Source organism: Sporothrix brasiliensis, assembly GCF_000820605.1.
Source record: "Sporothrix brasiliensis 5110 chromosome Unknown Cont18, whole genome shotgun sequence".
Lineage (NCBI taxonomy): Eukaryota > Fungi > Ascomycota > Sordariomycetes > Ophiostomatales > Ophiostomataceae > Sporothrix > Sporothrix brasiliensis.
Window position 1 is genome coordinate 674,283 of NW_024467137.1, and position 25,375 is coordinate 699,657.

A 25,375-nucleotide genomic window follows, 5' to 3' on the forward strand; every position below is an offset into this window, starting at 1 on the left:
CTCCTCACACACTCGGTCGCCATCCCAGCTCCTCAATCGGCCAGCAGATCCACAGCCGATGGTCCTCGTCCAGCAGCCCCCAAATCTCCTGCATCAAGTGGGTCGTCCACCCCTGCATCCACCAGCAGCTGCTCAGCACGCGCAGCAGCACGACAAAGTGGGCAAACACGACGAGCGCCAGCGGCCGACGCCGCATGATGAGGTCCAGGAAGTCGTCGTCCATGCAGTAGAGCCAGTAGTAGACGCCGGACGTCAAGGCGGCGCCGGCCAATGCAGCGGCGCCGGGTGGGCGGCCGTCGACCTGGGCCGCATTCGACATGGCCGACGGCGTCGATGGCGTAGTCGCCGTAGTCGTCGCAGCTGTCGCCGCCGCGTGAAACGTCCCCATGGACCGGTAGGTGCAGGCAAATCCAAACTCCAGACTGTCAATGGATTTCTGGTAGATGGGCTCCTCGTCGGCGGCCGCGGCGCGCGCGACGGTGCGCCGTAGGCACAGAAACTGGGCGTGCTCGGCCGTGGCCTGCCACGCCGGCGACGCCACGAGCGCGGCCTGGCCAGCGCCGACGTCGCTGCCGCCGTCGCGCTCGTCCCACCCACCGCGTTGCCGGTACGCGCTCATCTTTGTAAAGTGCGTGCTCTCCCAGCCGAGCCGCATCATGGTGCCAAAGGGCCCACGCAGCAGCTCGGCCGACCAGGCGTCGGTAATGGTGCGGATGCCGCGCAGGAAAAAGACCCAGTCGGCGGGCTGGCTGGGGTGGGAGGTGGTGGGGGCTGTCGTCGTCGACGGAGACACCAAAAAGATGTCGCCCGGCTGCCGTGGACACGCCCAGGCATACAGAAACGTCAGGGTCGCCGAGATGAACACGGCCGAGCAGTTGCTGGCGGACGCGTGCCGCAGCGCCGCCGCCGTGTCCCGAAGCGCAATGCCGTGCTCGGCGCGCGCGCGCGCGAGATGCTGCTGCTTGGCCGCCGGGTCCGTCGCAAACACGGCCATGTGCAGCGCCGACAGCGCAAAGATGCTGCGCAGGACAAAGCCGTGCCCCGGCCGAAACCCTTCGCGCGGCGCGTTGAGGCGCCAGATGGTGCGCAGCACGGGGTCCGGCGACAGCGTGAGGGCCGTCGACGTGGCAAAGTTGTGCAGCATCTCGAGGTGGGCGAGCTGCAGGGGGACCTGTGCGGGTGTGAGGTCGTCGTTGGCGTGAGTTGTGCAGGTTGGAGCAGTGCCCCGTGGTGTTGCGACGGATGGACGTGGCTGTGGACGGAAATGTGAACGTAGATACGAGTGCGAAGCCGGCGGTGCATCTGGCGACGCGGCATTGGACCGGCTCGGCACCGCCGCCGGCTCGTTCAGAAAGTCACAGTCGACGCCATGCTTTGCGCAGTTGGCGCATCCCGGCCGAGACTCATCGCACTGTGGTGGCGTCGTGGTCAGAAGATGTCAAGGGGCCTCAAGACGACATGACGAAGCTACGACGAAGTCATGAAAACACCAAGAAGATCTGAACAACACCGAGACGACCTACTTTGATCTTGCGTCGCTTGCAAATGGCACAGCCGAGACGGCTCTTAAAGTGGCGGCGCTTTCGGGTATGTGACGCCGGCGAGGCGGCAGTCGTCTGTGGTGACGATCCTTGCATTGTGCGAGGGTGGCGTTGTGTAAATCGGTGACCTCGGAACGAGCGAGAGCGAGAAAGTGAGGCGGCGCGGCGCTCGGGTTCAGCAGGGAAACCGAAGCAAAGAGCGTTGCGCATGACTCGCATTGGCGGCGTTCGCGACTCTTTAGTGGTGCGTAGGCTGTGGTCCAGCGCTATTCCTGCCAAATCCCGCCAAGACCTTGGCAGGATCCCGCTGTAAAGCCGTGTCGACAGCGTTTGTAAGCAATGTTTCCTTCACCATGGGCAGCGCATTTGTCTGCTTCGTTCGCACCTCCTCCTCTCTCCTCACACATCACCGCCCACGCGCATGTCAAGACACCCATGAAAGCACAAATATTGGCTCCGCGGCCCAATGGCCGGTCCATCACAGACACGGCGTCGGCGGCCGTCGTCCAACACCAGTCTGAACACCCGCCGTCTCTCCATCACAGCGATGCCGAGTGGGCGGCCGCGTTCCCCGAGATCGAGCGGCTGTACGTTCGCGAACGGCGGAAACTGCGGCACGTCATGCAGTACATGGAGCGGGAGCACAACTTTGCGGCGACGTAAGTGGAGACTTGGAGGGGTGCGCGCGTGTGTGCCGTCTACTGACTGTCGACGGCCGGCAGGGTCCAGATGTACAAGAAGAGATTTGCCAAATGGGGCTTCCAGAAGAATGCCCGACGAAGGCTGGCTGTCCAGTCGGTACAGAGCGTCGGGCAGGTCGAGAGACTCGGGAGAGCCGGGAGAGCCGGACACGTCCAAAAGGGCATCGACAACGGCTACTTGTCGATCCCCGGCCTGCCCGCATTGGGCCCCGAGGACACGCTGACGCTGCTGCTGTTGACGTCCATCAAGACGTGGAGTGGTGCTTACTTTGAGGGCGTGGCACCGTCGTCGTCGTCGTCGTCGTCGTCGTCCTCTTCCTCGCCAACATCCACAACTACGACCTCCCCCCACCCCCACCGGCTACGTTCCACCCCGTCCGGCCAAGGCCAAAGAAATCAGCTTCGTCTTCAAACTGGCCATGGACCTGCTGGAGCGCGGCCGCGGCGACCTGGCCGGCCGGACCGCCCGCAAGGCTTTTTTGCTCGTCGAAGACATGCTGCTGATGCTGGAGGCGCCCGCGCTCGTCTGGAACCTGCTGGAAATTATGCACCACATCGTGTCCCTGGGCCAGGTCCGGCTCTTCCAGATGCTGCTGGCGCACGTCATTGCGCTGGTGGGCAGCAAGCCCGAGCTGGCCGGCGGGCATCCCCTGCTGGCGCTGCTGCACAGTCTGCGGGGCGTGACGGCATCTGCGGCGGCGGCGTCGTCGGCGTCGTCCTCCCCTGACGGCGCCGACGGCCCTCACGGCCCTCATGACCTCATCCGCACCTTGCTGGCCCAAGCCTGGACCCTCAACGCCGAGATTTTGTTTGCCCACTACGACCCCAGCCTCTTCAGCCTCTACTGCTGCATCCTGTGGGAAAACTGCTCCATCGGCCCGCCCGTCGCCATGATCGGCGCCCTCTCGCATTGGTTCCGCACCGTTGACGCCGGGCGCGTGCCCAACGAGCGCCGTGTTGTGTCCGAGGACCTGCCCGTACCGCCACCGCAACCGTCCGACTTTGCGCGCCTGCACGCCAGCAGCGTGGCCGCCCTGCGCGCCCACGGCAACGAAATCTTCCACGACGCGGCCGCCAGCTTCCGCGGCGACACCACCCTGCTGCTCCGCATGCTCGCCGGCCTGACGACGGCCAAGATCCTGCAGGCCGTTCCCGCCACCGCGTCCGTCGCGGCCAATGTCGATGTCCGTGGGCCGTCGCCCGCCGACGAGAACGGACAGCTTGCGCAGACGCCAAACGTCCACCTGGGCAACGTGGCCTGTGTGCTGCGCACCCTCTTGGACATTGACGCGCAGAAGAGCAGCAGCCAGCCGACGACCAACAAGCTGCTTGCCGACATTCTCCGTCCTTCTGGCGTGGCCGACACACGCGACGCACACAACACGCATGACGCGCCCATGAACCCCGTCGAGCAGATCCGCACCGTCATCGACCTCCGCACGCTGTCGGACGGCGCCCACGACCCGCAGGTCTTGCGCGAGATGTGGCTGCTGCAAAAGGCATTGGATGCGGCGGGCAATGCGGCCGAGGCTCGCAAGGTGGAACAGGACACGTATGCGCGCATAGAGCGGTATGTGCGCGACATCCCCGTGGATGCGGCGTAGGTACGTGGCTATATGGCTGTATGGCTGTATGGCTGTATATTGACTGTATATTAATACTATGTTATGACTACGATACTGTGAATCTATGAATATGCATCCAGACAGACGAGAGATGGTCAAAGGAGACTGGAAAGAAGAGACGAAGATAGCCATCCAGGCGAGACACATCCACAACCCGGACCACTCCACCCACGCATCACCGCCTACGCCACGGCCGCCATTGCTGCGTCCCCGGCCGCCTTGGGGAGGCGCTTCGTGGGAATGGCCAGCGAACACAGCACGGCCACGCCGCAGAAGCCGATGCCGACGGCAAAGGCGGCTTTGAGCGCGGCCATGTAGGCGTCGAGGACGCCGGGCAGCACGTCGGCGGCAAACACGTTGCGCAGCTCAGAGGCGCCGGTCACGATGACGAGGCGGGGGTCGACGCGGGGCGCGGTGGACGGCAGCACGGCGAGCAGGCGGTTGACGAACGCGGCCTGGCCGATGGAGGTGCTGAAGGCGCCGCCGACGGTCTGGCAGACGAGCAGGTTGGCGGTGACGGCGGGGATGTCGTCGGCGGCGACGTGGGCCTGGGCGATGCTGAGGCCGTGCATGATGGCGAAAGCCATGGCGGCGCCGGTGAAGAGCTGGTAGCCGACCCAGCGGGCCGTGGACGTGGACTGGTCCCACGAGTAGATGAGGCCGATGCCGACGGTCGCGAGCGCGGCGCCGGCCAGCATGACCTGCTGGGCGCGGCCCGTCTGGGCGACTACGGCGCCGCCGACGACGGCAAAGACGGTGGCGGTGACGACGAGCGGCAGGTTGTCGACGCCGGAGCGGATGGGGCTGGCGCCGCGGATGCTCTGGAAGTAGAGCGGCAGGTAGTAGAGCAGGACGACGTAGGCGCCCATGAAGAAAAACTGGAACAGCGCCGTGGCCCAGAGCGAGCGCTGCCGGAACAGCCGCGGCAGCAGCATGGCGTACTCGCCGAGCCAGGCCTCCCACGCGACCAGCGCGGCCGCCAGCAGCACGAAGCCCACGAGCAGGCCGACGACGACGCTGCTGCGCCACGGGTGCGTGTTGCCGCCGTACTGCAGCGCCAGAATGAGCGACGTGATGGCGCCCATGGCCAGCGCGATGCCCACGGGGTCGAGGTGCAGCAGCCTCTGCCGCCCGGTGGTGGCCGCCCGTGCGGCGTCTGGCGGCTGCGAAGACGCGTCCAAGAAGACCAGCACGGCGACGGCCGCCGCGCCGCCCAGCGGCAGGTTCAGGTAGAAGCACCACCGCCACGAGACGCTGGCGGTGAAGGCGCCGCCCACCAGCGGGCCCAGCACCGCCGCCACCGCATACGTCGCCCCCACGACGCCCATCATCAGCGGCCGCTGCACGGGCGGCACCGCCAGGGCCACGATGCTCGTGCCGCCCACGGACAGGCCGGCGCCGCCCAGGCCGGCCAGCGCGCGGCCCACGACCAGGGCCTTGGAGCTGGGCGCCACGGCGCACACGAGGCTGCCGGCCTCGAACAGCAGCATCGAGGCCAGAAAGCTCCACTTGAGGTTGTAGTACTTGTAGACCTTGCCGGCCGACGCCTGGGCCGCGCCAAAGGTCATAAAGTAGGCCGCCGCGTACCACGACACGTCGCTGAGGCCGTGGAACTCGTCGGTGATCTTGGGGATGGCCGTGCCCACAATCGTCTGGTCGAGGGCCACCAGAAAGACGTCGACCATGACGGCGCTGAGGAGCACGACCAGCTTGAAGCCGGACGGGTACGCGGCGTTGTCGGTGGGGGAGGTTGAGGCAGCAGCAGAAGCCTCGATGTCGACTGTCTTTTCCGCCACGCCAGGATCACTGTTGTGGTCGCTGTGGACGGGTGTGCCGACACCCTTTTCGTCCACGGCCGTGTCGGTATGGTCGGTGGTGTCGGCCATTATGTAGAGGGACGAGATGTCGAGAAATGTGAAAGAGTCGAGAAATGTCGAGAGTCGAAATTTCTGTCAGCCAGAGTCGTGAAAACAACAAGAGTGTTGGACGAGGCCATTTTGGCATCTTTAATAAGGGACATGACACGGACTCGGCAGGAAACAGTCCTATGGACTTGACGGACGTGACAGATCTCGCCGGGTCTGATTGTCTGGTCTGATTGTCTGTTGTCGACCGTTGCAGCAGCAGAACGGACTCTGGCGAAACTCGCCGGTCGGTTAGGTTGTTGCTCGTCCAAACGCACGGCCTACTTTGGGTCCTCGAATTCACGCAAACTGCGTGCTCCTTATGTTACCAGACGAGTCCCTTCTACACAAAGGAGAGATGGAGACGGCCATGACGACGTTTTGCAGTTGTTGACAGCCCACTGTAACGACTTACACGACGGACCAATTAGATAGCGTAAAAAAGTTCCAGGCTGCCAGGGCCCTGATGATTAGTGCCGATCCGCTGTGGGGCCACCAAGGTCGCTGGGCCGGCCCCTAAATAAGGCTGACCCCCGACAGTCGAAACTCTTGTCTCGTAAGAAGAGAGGTAAAGAGAGGTAAGTGAGGAGCTTTTCTAACCAATAAGGGGCCATTGGACCGATGAAGAGTGGCTGTACGGAGCATGTTGTACAAATGAGGGAACCAGGAAAAGTTCCAAAGAGAACGGCCCGGGGCTGCTTCCAGCGTCAAGCGGACAGATTCTCGTACATTCTCCTTTGCCCTGACCTCCTCTGATCTGCTGCCTGCAAGGGTGAAAGTGCCAAAGATTCCCCATGTTCCTCGAGTGACCTGTTGTTCTGGTGGCAGAATGGCCCAATATCAAATAGACAAAGACCGCCCCACGGGAACTCGTGTTGAACAGTCGGCCGGTCGGCCTGCATTCATGTCCGAGAAAGCAACCCGAGTCGGGGCATGCATTGCTCCGTGTTGTATGGTACACTGTAATAGAACTCGCCGACTTTACCGTCTGCACTGCATACCATCCTGCGTTGTCCTTGCGTTTGTATTGGTTCTCGAGCACCTGGCAGACGTAGTACAGGCGGTGCACAAGCAGGCGTAGGACGTGTTGTCAAGGACGTGTGGTCAGACATTGATTCATGTTGTTTGTATTTTTGTCCATTTTTGTCTATCTGTCGTATTATGCCGTATTGTCATTGTATCTATCTAGCGTATCCACTATTGAACACCCCATACGCCCAGCGGGCTCCTTGCCGTATTGTCCTGGCGCTCAGACAGCCGCTTCACGCGGCGGACAAGCAGACCGACGGACAGCGGCCCAAAGACGGTGCACAGCACAATGGCCCATGTGACGATGAGAAAGATGTCGGACTGGCGAGAGGAGGAGGAGGAGGAGGAGGAGGAGGACGACGACGACGCCTGTCTGTCGGCATTGGTCATAAAGATGCCGTTGGTGGACGCCACCGACGAAATCAAGAAGCCAATCTCGCCGCGCGGGACCATGGCCAGGCCCAGAATGGCGGCCGGGTAGAGCGAGTAGGGCGTGGGCGCGGCTGGCGTGGCATGTGGGGAGGTGGCGGCGAGGGTGCGAACTGCGTCTGTCTCTGTCTCGGTCTCTGCGCCGCGAGGGGGCGATGGGCATCGCGACAGCGCCTCGGACGGCTGGGAGGACGCGGCCGTGTCAGCATCGGTCATGTCGGCATCGACGCCGCTCGCAGCAGGCTCATTGCCTTTGTTCTCTGGTGTGTCTGGTGTTGCTGCCGTCGCCGGCGTCGGCAAGGTCCCGGGGGCCGCTACGGTCTTTGTCGCCCTGCCGTTCGACTTCACCTTCTCCGGCTCGGTGTCCGTCTCCTTCTTCACCACTTGCCTCCGCTTCACCGTCGACCACAGACGCTGCACACTGCGCGGCACAGGCACGCCGGACAGACGCAGGGTCTGCGGCATGCGCACCAGCCACACGCCACAGATCAACTTGGCGAGGCCCATCAGCACGCCGTAGACAAGGCCCTTCCACACAATGGAGCCCGCAAACATGTGGCGGATGGGGATGGAGAAGCCGACGGACGCAAAGAAGTAGGGCTGCAGGATCCAGCGCAGGGCCGGGTGGAAGTACTCGTCGAAGAGGGCGGCCGTGGTCACGCGGGGCGGGTCGGCCGCTGCCGCGCCCTCTCCTTCGCCCTCGCCCGCCACCTCCAACGAATCCCACCATCCCAGCACGGCGCCGGCAATGTAGGCGGCAAACAGGTTGGACGTGCCGGCGTAGGTGGCGGCCGTGGCCAGGCCGACGAAGAAGGCCGTGGCCAGGACCAGCTTGGTGGCCTTGGCGCGCAGGACACGGCCCACGAGCGTGCCCGGCCGGGCCCAGCGCTGTGCTGCAAGCTTTCGCCGGAGGACGTACCGCAGACGGGGCGCCAGCCACCAGCACGCCGCAATGGACACGGTGGCAAAGGCAATGGACACGAGGATGGGGCGGACGACGGTGAGGGCCGACAGCCCGCCGCCGTCGCTGTCGCCGCCGCCCGACCCCAGATTGGCAATCACCTGCACCATGACCAGGCCGACGACGTCGTCGAGCATGGCCGCGCTGGTCAGGACGACGCCGAGGCGCGTGGGGCCGAGCCCGCACGCGCGAATGACGGTAAACGTCGTGCCCAGGCTGGTCGAGCACAGCGCGGCGCCGGCCGCAAAGCAGGCCAGGTACGTCGCGCCGGTCATCGGGGCCAGCACAAACGAGAGCGCAATCGGGGCGGCGATGCCCGTGGCGGCGACGCTGGCGGACCGGAACAGGTTGGCGCGCATGGCGGGCAGCGACGTCGACAGGCCGCCCTCGAAGACGATGAGCAGCAGGCCGAGGTAGCCCAGCTGCACAAAGGTGTCCTCGGCCTCGGTGGACAGCAGCTTGGCGCCGGGCGTGCCCCAGGCGATGCCCACGAGGATCTGGCCGACGAGGCCGCAGTAGATCAGGCGATCGAGCGCCCAGTTGGCGACGTGGAGGAGCAGCAAGAAGGATGTCTGCACGAGGATGGCGGGCATCGACGGCTCGTGGTAGGGAAGCGAGGCGGCCGGGGCGGGCGAGGCAGCCACAATGGTCGACATGTCGGTCATGTTGGGCAATCGTGACGCAGAACCGGGATGCATTGGGAAGAACGAAAGAAGAAAAGAAAGGACGAGACGTTGTCGACACCCCTCTGTATATATTATATACGATCGGCTTTCGTGCGAGTGCGTAGGGCGTCGTACCAGGAGCTGCCGAGACACCAAGACCGGCCAGTCCAAGGCCAAGACCGACCAAGACCGACCAAGATCGCACCAAGATCGACCAAACAGCGCGACTAACCGGACTACGGTGACTAACACCATACGGAACAAAGGCCAAGATGCCGATTCCAAAGACTAGCAGCGTGGCAAGTTCGTCACCGGCGGCTCTCGACAAATGGCCGCCATCACAGCCATCGCCAAGAGCGCCCAATCGAAAGGGCGGTGGTAGTGGCGCAAAAGTACCGATTTTACACATTGTTGCATGACACAGCCCCGGCCTCGTATTACGCCCTAACTGCCCAACTCTCAACTGCCCTACGGAAACTCCCTCACCTACGTCAACCCCACGCCTCGACCCCTCAAACTTGGGCAGGACAGCTGAACCGGCGCACTCCCCGTCGACAGATGTCCGTCATGTTCAGCGTCTCCGGTCGACCAGCACATTGGCGCCGTTTAGGTCATTGTGGCAAAACACAGGCGCGGGGGCGCGGCGCCGGGGCGCAGGCGGTACGGCCGCCGGTCCGCGTGCTGCAGACCCGCCACGGTGGCAACACCGCGCCGTGCGCGCCCGGCCACTCCAGGTGTCGGGCGTGGCCGGCCACCAGCTGCAGACACGCGCCCTCGTTGAAATCGTGACGATGGGCACGTGCGGGTAGCCGTTGTGATGGGGCTGTATTTCGTGTCAGAAAAGCCCCCGAACCGAGTCATGGACTGGTCGTCTTACTTGACAGCGCTGTAATTAGCACGCGGCTCTGCTAGGCGGTGCATTCGATCATGTGTTTGCCGTAGTCGCAGTTCTAAACGACAGACGTCTTCGTGCGCAAGTCTGGCATGCGGCACCAAGGCCTGGTGCTCCAGTGTGCGTGCGGGGTGTTTCAGGCGGTTGGGTTCGTGGTTTAGGGAACCAATAGCACATTGGGCCGCTACAAGGATCAATGGCTAGCCGCTATCCCGGATAGTTATGGGTAATGCCGTTGAGGAGGGGACGCTCTTTCATCGCATCCACCAAACATCATCACCATCACTACAAATCACATGTCGGCCACACAGCTCGCGGTGCTCACCACGCCGGTGCACCCTGCACGTCGTCCAGACGACGATGACGCGCGCACACGCCCATCACTGCCGTCCCCGGCTGCACCGCCCCCGGCACCGCCTCCGCCTCGCCAACACAAAAATGGCGCCCTTGTCGTCGCCGCGTTCGCCATCACCTTTGTCGCCGTCGGCATGCCCAACTCGTTTGGCATCTTCCAGGACTACTACGCGTCCACGCTCTTCCCGGACACGCCGCCCGCGCAGATCATCCTGGTGGGCTCGCTCGCGTCGAGCCTCTACATGATCCTGGGCGCGCCCGCCGGACGCTTTGCCGACCGCTTCGGATACGACGTGGCCGTGCTGGTGGGCGCCGTTCTGGTCGTCGCCGGCCTCTTTGCCGCCAGCGTCTGCACCCGCTTCTACCAGTTCCTGCTGGCGCAGGGCGTCACCTTTGGCCTCGGCGCCGCCTTCGTCTACTACCCGGCCGTCAGCGTGTCGCGCCGCCTGTTTGCGCGCCGCCACGGCGTGGCCAACGCCGTCGTGGTGTCCGGCGGCGCCCTGGGCGGCTGTGTGCTGCCATACGCGACGCGCGTGCTGCTCCGGCGCCACGGCCTGCCCGCCACCTTCCGCACGCTCGGCTGCCTGGCCGCCGCTCTTTTGGGGTGCGCGTGGGCGGCGTTTTGCTGGCTCGACACGCCGGTGGTGCGGCCCCGCGGCCGGCCGACGGCACGTCTGCTGGACCTCGCGCTCCTGCGCGACCGCCGCTTCCTCGTCCTGCTGGCCGCCACCAGCGTCGCCATGACCGGCTTCCTGCCGCGCTACTTTCTCATCACGCCCTCCGCCGTCGCCCAGGGCGTCGATGCCGCCTATGCCGCCTGGCTGCTCGGCCTCATGAACGGCCTGTCCATTGCCGGCCGCCTGGGCATCGGCGCCTTTGCCGACCGCTACGGCACGCTGACGGGCCTCGTGGCGAGTTTCCTGCTCTGCGGCGCCGGCCACCTGCTGTTCTGGCTGCCCGGCGTCCTCCGCACGGGCCACGACGCAGTCGCCCTGCTGACCGTCTTTGTCGTCTTTGTCGGCCTGCTGGGGTCCGGCTTTGTCAGCCTGATTCCCGTCGTCGTGTCCGACCTCTTTGGCAGCGACAACCTCGCCAGCAAAGTCGGCTTGTTCAACAGCATTGTCGGTGTCGGCGTGCTGGCCGGCCCCAGCGTGGCCAATGCCATTGTCGCCGGCCGCAGCCACAGCGGTCACAATGGTCACGGCGGCCACGACGACTGGAGCATGGCCGTCGTGTTTTCGGGGCTGGCCATGCTGGTGGGGGGACTTTTGCTCACGAGAACGTTTCGTTACTTGTAGACTTGTAGTGTGCAAGGGCTGTCGATGTCTCGGTCATTGACGTATCTACCGGTCATTGACGTATCTACTGCTTCTACATCCTGACGCACTCTGCCTCCTCTCCCCTACTCCGCCTTGAACGGCGTCTCAAACGGCCGCTCGGCCTGCGGCGTAATCCGCGCCAGGTGCCGCCGCTCGCCCGACTTCCAGTCCACCACCGCCGAGTGCTGCGTGATCCGGTTGTCCCACACCACCACCGTGCCCTCCTCCCACCGCACGCGCGCCTGGAAGTCGGCCCCGTGCGCCAGGTGGTCGTACAGGAACTTGAGCAGCCAGTCGCTCTCCTCCTTCTTGAGGCCCACCACCTCGCGCACGAACCCCGGGTTCACAAACAGCGCCTTCTCGCCCGTCACCGGGTGCGTCCGCACAATCGGGTGCGTGTTGTACACCGGCTCGCGCCGCACCACGCCGCCCTTGTTGCGCGAGAAGTTGGCCTGCTCGATGCCCGAGTGCACCGCCCGCAGCCCGTGCAGCCGCTCCTGGAACGCCGGCGACAGCCGCTTGTACGCCTCCACCGCGTCCACAAACAGCGTGTCGCCGCCCACCTCCGGCTTGTCCAGCACGTACAGGAACGTCGTGCCCGGCGGCTGCGCCTCGTACGTCACGTCCGAGTGCCAGCCGATCGACGACGTGCGCAGCTCGTAGAAGCTGTCGATCGAGTGGTCGCCCGCGCCGCGGTGCACCAGGTGCACCTCCGGGTGGCCCGCGGGCGACCCCGACGTCGGGTGGATGTGGTGCCGGCCAAAGTAGCCGCCGAACTTGAGCGCGTCCGCCACCGACAGGTCCGCAAAGTCCTGGTCGCGGAACGCCACCACCTTGCGCTCCGCCACCAGCCGCGCCAGCTGGTCCTTGCCCGCGTCGCTCAGCGCGCTCAGCTGCACGCCGCGCACCTCGGAGCCAATCGTCGGCGTCAGGTCCAGCCGCACCGCCTTGTCCTTGGGCAGCAGGTCCGGGTACGTCGGGTCGGCGTCCTTGCCGTGGTCGTGGTGCTCAAACGGCTCCAGGGGCGGGTACTTTTGCTCCGGGTTCCACGTCGGGAGGTAGTTGGGATACTGCGGTCCGGTGAGTATGATTGTGTGTCAATGGGACATGGAAACGACGCACCTTGGCAGCCGGCTCGCCCGTCTTGCCGGCTTCCACGTCTGCGTCGTACTTGGGCGCAAACAGTGCGCGGGCAGCACGCTGGGCGCCGGCCTGCGCGTTGTTGAGTGTCGAGTGCAGCTTGAGCGTCGACACGTCGGGAACGACGGTCTCAATCGCAGAGGGGGCCATTGTGGGCGTTGGCGATGATGGTGGTGACTATGCGTTGTGTAAGGTTATGAGAGTTTGAAATATAGAACAGACGTCACGGCAAACACACTTTATTTATACTCGAGATATTACTATCAATACTATGTACATCGTCTCCTCTGCCCAAACTGCAACTCCAGTCTAGCGCTGCTCGGTGCCGGAACGGTGATTCGTGCCTGATCCGCGATTCGTCTGTCGACTGCCACCATTGCATAACGCCATCGAACTCGCATTCTACGCGAGCTGCGGAATCCGCTATACCAGCGACCACAAAGACAACGCCCCGGTTTCAAAAAGTCTGTATTATCTAACAACTAAAAACATGGCACCATAGCTGCTGCGACTGCCCTCCATCATTACCCTCCATCATTGCCCTCCACCACCCCCTTTTCTATCGATCGTGCCCCTCGGCTAATCACGTCATGTTCGCGTTTCTGCGCGTCGTGTCTCACGGCTGTATTGCTGCATGAGGAGCCACTCCAGACACGCCAGATGTGCCTGTCGCTCCACGCGACGCTCGCAACAAACCCGTTGGTCTGCCGTCCGCCCGTCAAAGGTGTGCCTCGTCTGAGTCACAGACATCGGTCATGCTCACCATCACAACGACCAAGACGGACGGGATCGGCGGTCCGTTGTCTGCCGACGTCCGCGAGCAGTAATGCGGCTATGGAATGGTTGGACCCTGTCGTACTCCGTACTCTAACCTCCCCCCCCCCATCCTCCACTCCACCATTACGCCACGGACTCGAGCCGAATGTCGATTCGCCAGCCGTCCACAATGTGCCCGCCAACTATCTTGGCCGGGCCGGTCGTGAACAAGGCAAGCTCGATCCAGCTGTGAATCCCCGGTCCTGCTGTCGTCCTGTCCAGCACGGCAATGCTCAGTGTCGCCGTCTGCCCGTGCGACGGCGTCTCGGGCGCCGCCACGTCCCACGCGTCTTCCGCGCCGTCTCCACTCCTTGTCAGCAAGACGTCGTAGGCCGTGCGCAGCCGGTCCACGACTGCCGCGTCCGCAACGTGCAGCGTCACACCCGCCACGCCGACGGCCTGGGATGGGTGCTGTGCTAGTTCCGGCCGCGTCGCATACGGCACCCGCAGCGTCCGGTCGGTCCGGTCAATGCACCAGAACGGGAGCAGGCCGCCCGACACGGCGCCGTGTCCCGGCAGGGCGACGGGCGACGCCGTCGCCCACTGGAGAACGACCCCGTCCGGCGTCGTCCGGCCGCCGTCCACCAGGTCGTGGTAGCCCAGGCCCGCACCGGCTGCGGCCACCCGCTTTTGAATCTCTGCAAAGGCATCGTCGTTCTCTTTCTGTGTCGGCTTGTCCAGGCTCACGGCCCAGTCGACGAAATGGCCCTCTGGTTGACGGCCCCAGCGGTGCGCCTCCCGTTTCTTTGCGTCGTCGCCGACAAACGCTATAATTTCGACGTAGACGCCGTCTTGAAACAGCACCAGCTGGTTCTCCGTGACGCCGCCCGCATGCTGGCCGCCGGGGACGACTGTCAACGCACCGGTCAGCCAGGTCGGCAGCGTCGAGAGCACCGCGTGTGGCACGAGGAGCACAATGTGGTCAAGTTTGGGAGCCATGGTGCTTGCGAGGGCGGTAGGGTGGTGACGGTGGTGAGGATCCTGAACGGATAGACGGCACTGTTTGCTGACAATGTTGCGAGATGCAGACGTCTTTTGTGATTGCTCTGCTCCGTTTCCGCGGGAATGTGGCCGTCTTCGGAGAACATGGGAGATCTTGCGGGGATGTGATAAGACAAGGTGACCGTTGAATGGCGTGCTAATGCATGGGGTGTGTTGTAAAGGCGGCCGTGGGACACGTGCAATGCTAGTGGGAGTTGCACAAAAGGACGACAACAAAAATGGTCAAATAAATCTCTGAATGTACTGGTCGTAAAATAAATAAGTGAGATAGAACCTGCCCTTGAACTTGTGTACATCATTCACGTAGAAAAGGAAGATCCTACTCCGAAGCGAACTGAGCTGCTGGAAATTGGGAAATTCGAGTGGGAAATCAGAATTAAGACTATAGGACCAGTTTCTGGATAGAGTACGACGATATATCCTTGCCCGCGGCCGTTCGTGCCAAGTTCTCCGCCAGCACGTCCAGCGACCGCTCGATATAGTTGTGCACGAGACCACTCAGATGCGGCGCATCACCGCGCTTAGTTAGGGTTGTTGCCATGGTCAAAAAGTGAACATGGATAATAATATTTTTCCAGCACGATGCCAAAAGAACAACTGCCTGTCATTGCTATAAGTGGGAATTGTTGTCAGGTCCAAGCTCTTTGGATCTTGTTGAGAACCTTTAAACGCGTCTCTACTGCGTGGAGGGCCCCAGGCTTCAACTTGACAACGTCGTCAAAGAGCGCATCTTCACAGGTCTGCCACTTGGACGGGACGAGGGAACAGATTCAAGACCCTGTCGACGAGCACAGGCAAAGTAGGAGCAAACAGAGTGGATATGAGATTGTAAAGGATATACATTACGTTGATAACACTTACGACGGCCGGTGTCGGGTCGTTCTTCTTGGCAACCAAAGTGTTCGTGGTCGTATGTTACTTATGACTACGTAGCTAAACATCTCACGCAACCTAACGATCAGTGCAGGCCGGCTCGTATTAGTACGGCTTCCGGCCCCGAATTCTTAGGATAAAATAAGGCTCACAACTACCGGTTAAGTCACTTAAAACTCAAGAGGTTGATAGACAGTAAAGCAATTCATAAGTTATTCGTTGTTGTCTCCGCTTTCTTTGGCGCTGGAAGCCAGGTCTGTACGAGATTAGGGATGTCCTAACACAAAATATTACGCTAGGCAGGCTCCAACCAACCAAACTTTGGAGAGAGAATATTTGGTTAACAAGTTTTAAAAGGTGGTGACATTCTCCATAAGTAATATTGCTGTTCTTCCTAACTATCTACTTTATTGTCGCTCCGCATTGCCTGACACAAAATTGTCTTGGGCACCCCACAAAATTTTGTTATTCTGTCCAATAATAACGGACAATGACAGTTAGCGCTACATCACGTGACAATCCACGTGAACACCATATGTAGGACCCACCACCCGCCAGGTCACGTGCTGGTCCCTAGATATGTTATCCTGCCCCTGAGATGCCTCGCCTGCAATTCCTGTAGAATACGATGCACTTTATTCCCACACCATGCCTGTCTGATTTGCTCAGGCCACGCTGGCAGTGCTTTCCTGCCATGCATTGTACTCGTCTTGTCGACTACTGTTCTCTCTCCCGCCGTATCGCGTATCGGTACCCGTGAACGTTATTTCACTTCCCGCCCTCCGCGTTTCGATGCAACGATATGCCTACAACGATTTGTCGCGCCGATGGGCAGAGAATTGACATCACGGCCGCTCTCGGCAGTGAGGCCAATGTCCTCTCGGAGCACCACCAATATATGGGCGAGGTTGCGTTCAAGTTCCATCTGTGGCAGCGGCGAGCGGCTTTGGAACGGCTTGTTGCCTTGCATGTCGGGGTTGATGCGGCGTGTGTGAAGACCGGACATCCCAAGACATGGCGCGCAGGCTCCTTCAACGTGGCCATCCCGCTGCTTCTGTTCGATTGCGCGGATGCAGCAGAAGACCAGCACGACAAGCCGACCGAGACGCCTGAGAATCAGCAGGTCAGGCGTGTTGTGCTTCGCTGCCCACTGCCGATGAGCTGCGCCGAGACGAACTACCCCGGTTCGATTCTGGAAAAGATGCGGTGTGAGGTGGCATCGTATGTGTGGATGCAGCGCCACTGCCCCGAAGTTCGGATCCCCCACCTATACGGGTTTGGCTTTCCAAATAGCACCCCAGTATGGACTCCTTCCTCTTGGTCTCGCATTTTTCTCTTTTCGTCCGCCTGACAAACTAGTTTGCCCATGCCAGCCAGCTCTCGATTGTCTGCCGGGTGACCTTGTCTCTTCGACAATTCGTTGCATCCTTCCTCCGGCGACCTGTCCCCTCGCCCTACCTTCGTCTTCAAATTGGGGACGTCCCGATCCGGACAGGCTATATGGTTCTCGAGCACTTTGGTGATTCTTTTGGGCAGCAGCTGCCCCTTGTCATTCGAAACCAGCCGATGACAAAAGAGCCTGCCAAGATGCGCAACTTGTTTCGCGGCATCTCCCAAATCATCCTCGCGTTGGCCCGCATTCCCCAGCCGAGGATCGGCGCATTTTGTTTCAACGACGACGGCACGATCTCCTTGGACAACCGGCCGCTTACGTGGGACATAGTTCGTTCCGAGAACGAAGGGGCGCCGAGGACGATGGCCGTCGACAAGACGTACACTGATGTCGGCCAGTATGTCTTGGATACAATGACGTTCCACGACGAACGCTTCCTCGCGGCACCACATGCAGCACACAACGAAGCCGACTGCAAGGGCCAAATGGCAATTCGAGCATTCCTCCGTGCCGTCGCACCTCGTTTTGTAGACAACAGTCGACGGAACGGGCCCTTTGCCTTGTTTATGGCGGACCAAAACGCGACGAATATCATGGTGGACTCCAATTGGAATGTGACTGGGATCTTCGATTTAGAGTGGATTGTCTCCGCGCCCATCGACATGCCTCACACGCCACGCTGGCTCACGTGGGAACAGATCGACTGCATTGCCGGCGAGGGATATGGGGAATACGACCGGATGCGAGGTGCCTTTATGGAGGTATTCAAAGAAGAAGAGCGCCATGCGGACACAAGTGCGCTGGAGGCAGCCCATGGCGGAACTCTAAGCTCGATCTTGGATGCGAGCTGGGTTTCAAAGCAGGTCTGGTTTTACCGGGCATTGCTGTCGTCCCACGCTATCGATCTCCTTACAGAGAGGCAGCTTGTTCCCCTGCATTACCCGGGGGAGTTTCCTGTGCCCGCGGTCTTCTCAACGTGGTGTACAAACCCAGAGGAGACCGTGGCAGGCAAACTTGCCGATCGTAGGGCCTATGAAGAAAGGATACTGAAGCTGTTTGCGCAAATAACAAAAGCAAATGACACAGCAGCTTCATAACACGCCAGACAAGATCAGTATATGTGTATTAACAAAGAGAAGCTATCGTTAACAACGATATGGTTTGTAGATTGTATCTCCCGTTTAATTCTCTTGTCTTTCGCACTTGCAGCACTCCTCTTCATAAGGTTCAAAGTATCATCTGTCACGCTTTCAAACATCGCCTACAACAGGGAGGTTGTGCTCGGAGACGACCACCGTCTACGACTACCTGATACACTCTTGCCGGCTGTGATAACGTAATTTTGCACTTGGGCAACTGTGTGCGCAGCCGTTCTACCCCAACGACAGGCTCTGGCCGTTTTCATCCACAGTGGCTGCACAATCTCTATCCCATACACTCTTTGATTTTTCTATTGTCACATCACGCCTACGCTGTACTGTGCAGAGTATAAGAGAGAGATATATATATATATATATATTGCGAAATATAGAGGAGGTCGTGCTGCCTCGTCGATGAAGGATGTCCTCGCTTATCTCGCCATACAACAGGCAAATGCAACGCTGCGCAACACTCTAGACACACAACGGGCGCTTGCTATGGACGACCAGCTGACGTCCGGTGTGCCGTAGGGCCTCGACTGCGAGCCCGCCTTTGAGGAGCGCGAGACGTAGAGTGGAGGTGGCGAGGGGAAGGGGAAAAAAACGAGCCCATTAAATAGTTGTTTATGTAGGCCGTCTTGGATAGATTTTAGATTGCAGAGATAAAAGCGAGGCGACAGTCGACTCCACATTGCCCGTCTGGGAAGAACAAGCAGTTACCAAACAAGGAAAGGCGACATTTACTCTTTTACACCGGTTACTTGGCGTAGTTGGCCATTTCACCGCTTATTAAGCAAGGCCGTACTCGTTGCGTCGCATGTATAGTAACAAGTCTCTGCATTTCATGCGTACGACATGCTGGAAAAGGACGTCGACCGTCGGACGTCGGACGTCGGACATTTCATATACATTTTGCTCTGCTCGTCCCATACTCTTTGCCTTTCACCACGGCCCCGTCCCGGCGTCCTTACAAAACGTAACGGCTGCTTGTGTCAGTAGACTGTCATGTCCATATCAAAGTCAAGGTCAGGCGGCACGTACAAGGCAAGATTTTCGCGGTCGGTCAAGTCGAGCTGGCGGGCGTCCACCACTTCCTCGACGCGCTCGCCGGACTCGTCGACGTGCTCGACCACGCCAATCTCTTGGATCAGCTGCTGCGCCGCCAGGGCGTCCCGGCGCGCATTCTCTTTTTGGAGGTACCACCGCAGGTAGAGGATGATGATGGTAGGCAGGACACACGCGACGCCCAGGATGACGGCCCACGTCACGAGGTAGCGCGGCTTGTACTGCGGCTGGAACAGCTGCGGCGACAGGATGTTGCCGAGGCCGTAGCCGACGTGGTACAGGGCGATGACGGCGGTCTTCTTGGTGTGGCCGGCCGAGCAGTTGGCGGCCCAGATCATGACGACGCTGTAGGCGATGCCGGCGGTGCCGCGGATGTAGATGGCCACGAGCAGGCCGTTGCGGTTGGACCAGGGCAGCGTCAGCAGCATGATGCACGACACGATGGGGAGGATGTAGGAGGCGGCGGAGATCCAGGCGCGCGCGTTCTTGGTCTTGGCGAGCGTCCAGGCGGCGGCCAGCAGCGAGACCAGGGACACGAGGCCCGTCAGGCAGCCGAGCAGGGTCGTCTGCAGCGTCGTGAAGCCAAACGACTGGATGATGAGCGAGTACTGGTTGGTCAGGCCGTTGGCCATCTCCTGCGACCAGGCGTGGAAGAAGAAGAGCCACGTCTTGGGGTCCGTGAGGGCCTCGACCAGCTGGTAGCGCTGGAAGCGCTTCTGCTCGATGCCCGAGTGGTTGGAGGCAATGCGCAGGATCGACTGGGCGCGCTCGTCGGGCGTCTTGTAGAAATGCGCCGACACGGGGCTGTCGGGAAAAAAGAACCACACGGCCACGCCGTACAGCACCGTCAGCGTGCCGGTGATCACCATGAACCACTTCCACGGCGCGAAGCCGCCCGTGTCGATGAAGAGCACGCCGTACGACAGCAGGCCCGACGAGATGGGGCTCGAGTTGCCGGCGGCCCACATGCTCGGCATCAGCCACGCCTGCTCGTCGTACGTGAAGAACATGGAGAGCGTCAGCAGGAACGCGGGCACGACGCAGGCCTCGGCCAGGCCCAGGAGGAAGCGCACGGCAAAGAGCGCGCCGAAGCTGCGGCAGGGGATGTGCAGCAGCAAGATGCCGCCCCAGACCACCAGGTTGCCCGCCAGCCACTTGCCCACGGGGAAGCGCTGCAGGGCCAGGTTCTGCGGCCATTCGGCCAGCAGGTAGCCCACGTAGAAGATGGACGACAGCCAGTTGTACTGGTTGGCGCTGAGGTGCGCGTCGTCCAGGATGCCCAGAATCGCGGAGCTGCCGAGCGTCTGCTTGTCGACGTACATCAGGTGGTAGCCGACGCAGATCAGCGGCAGGATCCAGCGGATGGCCTTGCGCCGGAGCCGGGCTGCTTCGTCGGGCGTCGGCGGCTCGACCTTGATCGACGACAGCAGCCGGTAGCTCTCGTCGGCATAGCGGTCGGACCGTTTGGCCAGGTGCGCTTGCGGGGCCGCGGGGACGGAACCGGCCGGTGTCTCGAGGACGGACACGGCCGACTCGCCGGGGCTTGCCGTCTTCCCCATGGTGTTGTGTATGGGGCGAGCTACGATGGTAGCGAAAGCAAAAGGAAAATGATTATAAAGAACGGGAAGGGCGATGAGAAGGAAAAGAAAGGCGGGAGCATTCGAGTGTGCCAAGTCTTATATTCAAGAGAGTCAGCGCACAGTGTCTGACGCCGGTCGTGCGTCGTACGACATGTCTTGTTGGTCTGCCTGTTGGCTGGCAATTATACAGAGTCCTGCCAACCCGTCTACGCATCTACCGAAGCCAACGTGACGCTTACAAGCTGCTCGTCGGTACTTTGTCGGTACATTGTCAGCTTCGCAAGGTCCGCGGCAATGGACCCCCACAGTCCATGGCAGCATCTTGAGAGTGACGATCGCTCCAGGAAAGGAAAATTTTGTCCGTCGGGGCGGTTCCGATAACAGAGAAGACGCAGGGCTGCCTCCACGACGCTGATAAGACGTTCCCATCCCGTTTGCCTTGATGTATTTTGCATGTATTTTTGTATTTTTAATAGACCTCACTGTGGACTGTGTGACGGCGCCGGAGGGTTTCTCCCTGCTGCTGCCTCCAACGCGTCAATCGCCATATCCAACCCCGTTGACGAGCTACCGCAAACGCAACCCCAGCGGCCGACGTAAGTGGCTGATGGTGTGGTGGCACTGGTGGAACAAACGTGCTGGTGATCGGCCGGCAGTAGCCTCGCGGAGTGGCGCTGGCGGTTCGTTCTGCAGCGCTTCGGCCAAAGCACCCCGCCCTATGGTGCAATCGCCAGTAGGCCGAATATAGGCAAAAGAACACCCAACTGCGCAGTGCGCGTTCTCGCCGATGCGGACAAGCACCATAATGGCGGGCTGTGGCATCATCCGAGCATTCGTTTGACGGCTTACGGAGCACACTTTATGTGATATACGGCGCACACGAAGCATCCGTGGTCGATCGGAGCGTGTCGTTTGTCTGTGCACGCCGTGAATGGTACATAATTCAGGGTCTGCCAAGGGCATCACGTCAACCGTATGCAACAGCCGCTGCAGCCCATTACAGAACACCACAGCATCACAGCATCACAGCATCACAGCACCACAGCATCACAACACCACCCAGACTCACCACCGCACGTCTCCCATTGCCATGGCTGCCGACAACGCGCGTCCCTTCCGTGTCGCCGTCGCCGGCTCGGGCATCGCGGGCCTCGCCGTGGCCATTGCCCTCAAGCAGCACCCGGGCATCCGCGTTGACCTGTACGAGCGGGCCACGCAGCTGCGCGAGATTGGCGCGTCCATTGCGCTGGGCCCCAACGGCATGCGCACGCTGGACCGCCTCGGCGTGGCCAATGCGCTCGTCGACGCGGCCGACGACGCGGCCAACGGCCTGTCCTTCCGCAACGCCTCGGGCTTCCCCATGGTCTACCGGCACTACAAGACGGGCGAGATCGTCTCGACGGACGCCAGCCAGGCCGACAAGAACATCCTGAAGCGGCACTGGACCGCGCGCTACTACCGCGCGCACCTGCAGGAGTCGCTGGCGGCCCACGTCGACCCGCAGCAGATCCACCTGAGCAAGGCCTTTTCGAGCGTCGCGTGGGACCCGGCCAAGGGCGAGCTGGTCCTGTCCTTTGCCGACGGCAGCACGGCCGCGGCCGACCTGCTCGTGGGCGCCGACGGCCTGCATTCGCGCGTGCGCACGTTTTTCGTGCCGGCGTCGCGGCCGCAGTGGACGGGCTCGCTGGCCCTCCGCTCCGTCTTCCCGCGCGCGCACGTGGCCCACATCGAGGGCCTGCCGCACGAGGCCACCCACGTCTGGGGCCACGACCGCAACCTCTTCTTCTCGCCCCTGGGCCGGGACCTGTACACCGTCGTCGGCCAGGTGCAGTACGACCCGGCCGAGGACACCGCGGCGCCGGGTGGCGGCGCGGGGCCCGACCTTAGGGACACCGCCAAGGCGTGGGCGTCCGACGGCAGCTTGGAGACGCTCCGCGGCCTGTACACCAGCTGGGGCAGCCTGGCCAAGAACCTCGTCAATGCCGTCCCGCACATCGAGCTGTACCCCAACTCGTCCTCGGACAGCCTGCCCACCTGGGTCCTGAGCGGCACCACGGCCAACGTCCCCGCCGGCCGCGTCACGCTCGTCGGCGATGCCGCGCACGCCCACGGCGGCGCCTTTGCCACGGGCGGCAGCCTCGCCCTCGACGACGCCTGGGCGTTTGCGGCCGCGCTGCTGCACGTGTTCCCGCCAACCGCCGCCGCCACGGCCCAGCCCAGCACGGCCGATCTGCTGCACGCCGTCCACATCTACGAAAAGACGCGCAAGGGCCACACCGACCGTCTGCTCCGCATCGTCCACGCCTCCAACCAGGCCCGTGTCGAGAGCCTGCGCGCGAGTCTGCGTCCGGGCTACGTCCCGGAGACGGACGAGCAGCTGCGGGCGCGCATCCGCAACAGGACAGACGCCACCTGGCTGCATGAGCACGACGTGCAGGCCTCGTTTGCCGCCGCCGTCCGCGAGGTAGAGCAAGGCGGGCCGGTGGAGCAGAGCCGGTTGTGAGGGTGAACTGAAGTCGTGTGACTATAACTATAACTATAACCAGACTGCATACTCCGATAGATAATATATCGTCGTCCAACAAGATACCCTGGGATCGATGGTTGCGCAACACGTGAGTTTGGTTAGTGTAGATGGTGAACAGAGAGTTGGGTAAAGATAAAGATACATTGTCTATTTGAGCCGAAATAGCATTCACAATTATACAGGTAATACTTTGTCAACATTATTATTCAGACTCAAGGTAATAATTACTTATCAAACGAATGACAAAACTTCAAACGAACGACAACTCATGAATAAACAGTATATAATATTAAGTATAAAAAAAGGAAACAAATACATCACATGTGCATTACATATCTCATCATGCACTCGCTCTCATGAGCATCCTGTGCAGGTCCTCCTAAACCGTTCCACTCATAATGACGATTGCCGTCCGACACCTTCTACATTTCCAAGTAAATACAAGAAGAAAACAAGATAAAATGGGAAAAAGACGAAAAACAAAGAAGAGAAAAGTAGCAATATGTCCGTCGATGTTTGGACGTCCTCGACGTTTGGACGTTCTCGACGTCTTCGACAATGAGCGACTGCCTCTGACAGTCCTGTTTCCCTGTTACCGCCGCTGCTCCATTGGCACGCTGGCGCCGTACTCGCCCCCTTGGCCACCACTGCTCTCGGCCGCCAAGCAGGCCAGACACACCCCGCCGCCGTACACGCGCGTATGCCGGCCCCAGTCGCCGTCGCCGGCCGCAGCGTCGTCGGGGACGGCGCCGAGGACGGACAGCAGTTCGTCGGTGGCGGCCGTGTCGAGCGCAGGGAGCGTCTCCGTGACGGTCGACACGGACGGGGACGGGGGCAGCTCGGCCGGCGGCGGGGCCGTCGCCGTCGCCGCCGTCAACGTCTCCTCGTCGCCCACGTTGGCGTAGTCTGGGTTGGGCTGGTGGATAAAGGCAATGGACGCTGCCACGCGGGTGGACGACGCCATCCCCGGTGCTTCGTCGCCGTTGTTGTCGTTGCCGTCCATGTCGTCGTCCTGCCCCGCCCTGCCACCGCCCAACGACGGCCGCTCAAAGGCAAAGCTGGATGTGGACAGCGGCAACGGTGGCGGCCGGGGTGCTGCGGCATGGTCCGGGACCAAAGTCGTCGTCGTCGTCGTCGTCGTCATTGACGTCGACGACGACGCCGATGATGCTCTCCGCGACTTGTCCATGGTGTCAGCCGGCCAGCGGTTCTGCAGGTGGTAGACACGGACGCGACGAAGGCGTTTCTGGGGCTGCGCCTGCGGGTGGGTGCTGACCTTGTAGCTGGCGTTGTAGTTGCCAGTAAAGTTGGCCGGGGTGGGAAAGGGATGGGGAAAGCCGAGCGAAGGTGGGCGTGTAGGCGGGTGTGTAAATGGGATGAATGGGACAGGAAATGGGGCTGTGGATGTGGATGTGGATGTGGATGTAGGTGCCGATGGAGATGCAGACGTGGGCGACGTGTAAGTGAATGCGTCAAAGCTGGCGCGTGGTCTCTGGTCATGGATCGACTTGTCCTTGGCGTTGTTGATGGGCTCGTTGCGCGTCTTATCCTTTTCGGACAGAACGTGGACGTTGCCGTCGTGTGTTGTCTTCGTGGTTTGTCGGCCAACGGCTGAGGCGGTCGACGGCGACAAACGCCGACGCTTCGGTCTGCCGCACACGAGACGACGAGCCGCCACCAACAACGAGCTGACAAGGACCAGCGTCGCGGCCAGAAGCAGCCAGTGAGCGGTCGATGCGCGCGAGTGCGACAGAAGTGGAGGAAAGGCAGTGGGACGAAACGAGAAAAAGGAGGACAAGGAAGAGAAGGGAGAAACGGACGAAGAGGGTGGGGAAGCGGTGCTGAGCGTGAAGAGAGGATCGTGTTGATTTAGTTCAACTAGGTTTTGACTTGGTTGACTTGGTTGATTCAGCTGACTTTGTTGATTGTGTTGATCGAGCTGTTCGAGCTGTTCGATTTGCTCGACCTCCTCGTGTCTGTTTCGTTCGTGCTCCTCCTCACCTCCTGCCCAAAGTGGCGGAGGAAACACAACGGCTGGCATGGTTCCGTTGTAAGACTGTCCCGTCGCCTTTGCTTATGGCTTTTTGTCGTATTTTCCCTCTCTCTCTCTTCGTTCCTCTTCGTCTCTTTTCGTTGTTTCGCCTTTTGCGCCAGCAAGGGCCTTCGTCCCCCTGTAATGCGGGTGTCGGCTTGCCCTGTAGCCCTGTCGGCCTGTCAAGAGTTGCCAAAAGCAGACAAGCGCTTACTGGGGAATCTGTTTATTGCGTGGTGGATGAAGGGGCTGTTTTGGATCCGACAAGACGGCCTCGAGCCTCGGCGTTTGTTGGTGTTTGGTGTTTTGTGTTGATGTTCCGTTGGTTGCGTTTGTGATATTGTCGTGGTCGTCACTGCCCCTCCAGACGGTATTTGTCGTTTCCTTG

General features: G+C 61.3%; 10 protein-coding genes across 10 annotated transcripts; 3 read left to right on the forward strand and 7 right to left on the reverse strand.

The window, feature by feature from the left end:
• Positions 1–4: 4 nt before the first annotated feature.
• Positions 5–1,637, reverse strand: SPBR_01606 (uncharacterized protein; the record flags this gene model as incomplete). Its single annotated transcript, XM_040759916.1, has 2 exons — positions 5–1,411; positions 1,524–1,637. 2 exons carry the CDS (start codon positions 1,635–1,637, stop codon positions 5–7), a joined length of 1,521 nt encoding a protein of 506 aa, XP_040619181.1.
• A 303-nt stretch (positions 1,638–1,940) lies between these two features.
• SPBR_01231 (uncharacterized protein) lies at positions 1,941–5,753 on the reverse strand (the record flags this gene model as incomplete). The annotated part of the gene is made up of 3 exons (XM_040759542.1): positions 1,941–2,468; positions 2,608–3,862; positions 4,054–5,753. The coding sequence occupies 3 exons, from the start codon at positions 5,751–5,753 to the stop codon at positions 1,941–1,943; spliced, it is 3,483 nt and encodes a 1,160-aa protein (XP_040619182.1).
• Positions 5,754–6,968: 1,215 nt separating this feature from the next.
• SPBR_01511 (cation/H+ exchanger) lies at positions 6,969–8,855 on the reverse strand (the record flags this gene model as incomplete). The annotated part of the gene is made up of 1 exon (XM_040759821.1): positions 6,969–8,855. The coding sequence occupies one exon, from the start codon at positions 8,853–8,855 to the stop codon at positions 6,969–6,971; it is 1,887 nt and encodes a 628-aa protein (XP_040619183.1).
• Positions 8,856–10,043: 1,188 nt separating this feature from the next.
• SPBR_09079 (uncharacterized protein) lies at positions 10,044–11,399 on the forward strand (the record flags this gene model as incomplete). Its single annotated transcript, XM_040767205.1, has 1 exon — positions 10,044–11,399. The coding sequence occupies one exon, from the start codon at positions 10,044–10,046 to the stop codon at positions 11,397–11,399; it is 1,356 nt and encodes a 451-aa protein (XP_040619184.1).
• Positions 11,400–11,503: 104 nt separating this feature from the next.
• SPBR_01797 (alpha-ketoglutarate-dependent taurine dioxygenase) lies at positions 11,504–12,710 on the reverse strand (the record flags this gene model as incomplete). Its single annotated transcript, XM_040760107.1, has 2 exons — positions 11,504–12,490; positions 12,543–12,710. 2 exons carry the CDS (start codon positions 12,708–12,710, stop codon positions 11,504–11,506), a joined length of 1,155 nt encoding a protein of 384 aa, XP_040619185.1.
• Positions 12,711–13,460: 750 nt separating this feature from the next.
• Positions 13,461–14,315, reverse strand: SPBR_01964 (glyoxalase family protein; the record flags this gene model as incomplete). Its single annotated transcript, XM_040760273.1, has 1 exon — positions 13,461–14,315. One exon carries the CDS (start codon positions 14,313–14,315, stop codon positions 13,461–13,463), a length of 855 nt encoding a protein of 284 aa, XP_040619186.1.
• Positions 14,316–16,053: 1,738 nt separating this feature from the next.
• On the forward strand, positions 16,054–17,741 carry SPBR_01580 (uncharacterized protein; the record flags this gene model as incomplete). Its single annotated transcript, XM_040759890.1, has 2 exons — positions 16,054–16,551; positions 16,815–17,741. 2 exons carry the CDS (start codon positions 16,054–16,056, stop codon positions 17,739–17,741), a joined length of 1,425 nt encoding a protein of 474 aa, XP_040619187.1.
• Positions 17,742–18,775: 1,034 nt separating this feature from the next.
• SPBR_01607 (allantoate permease) lies at positions 18,776–20,407 on the reverse strand (the record flags this gene model as incomplete). Its single annotated transcript, XM_040759917.1, has 1 exon — positions 18,776–20,407. The coding sequence occupies one exon, from the start codon at positions 20,405–20,407 to the stop codon at positions 18,776–18,778; it is 1,632 nt and encodes a 543-aa protein (XP_040619188.1).
• Positions 20,408–21,518: 1,111 nt separating this feature from the next.
• On the forward strand, positions 21,519–22,931 carry SPBR_01694 (salicylate hydroxylase; the record flags this gene model as incomplete). Its single annotated transcript, XM_040760004.1, has 1 exon — positions 21,519–22,931. The coding sequence occupies one exon, from the start codon at positions 21,519–21,521 to the stop codon at positions 22,929–22,931; it is 1,413 nt and encodes a 470-aa protein (XP_040619189.1).
• A 616-nt stretch (positions 22,932–23,547) lies between these two features.
• On the reverse strand, positions 23,548–24,996 carry SPBR_01679 (uncharacterized protein; the record flags this gene model as incomplete). The annotated part of the gene is made up of 2 exons (XM_040759989.1): positions 23,548–24,566; positions 24,873–24,996. The coding sequence occupies 2 exons, from the start codon at positions 24,994–24,996 to the stop codon at positions 23,548–23,550; spliced, it is 1,143 nt and encodes a 380-aa protein (XP_040619190.1).
• Between the last annotated feature and the right edge of the window lie 379 nt (positions 24,997–25,375).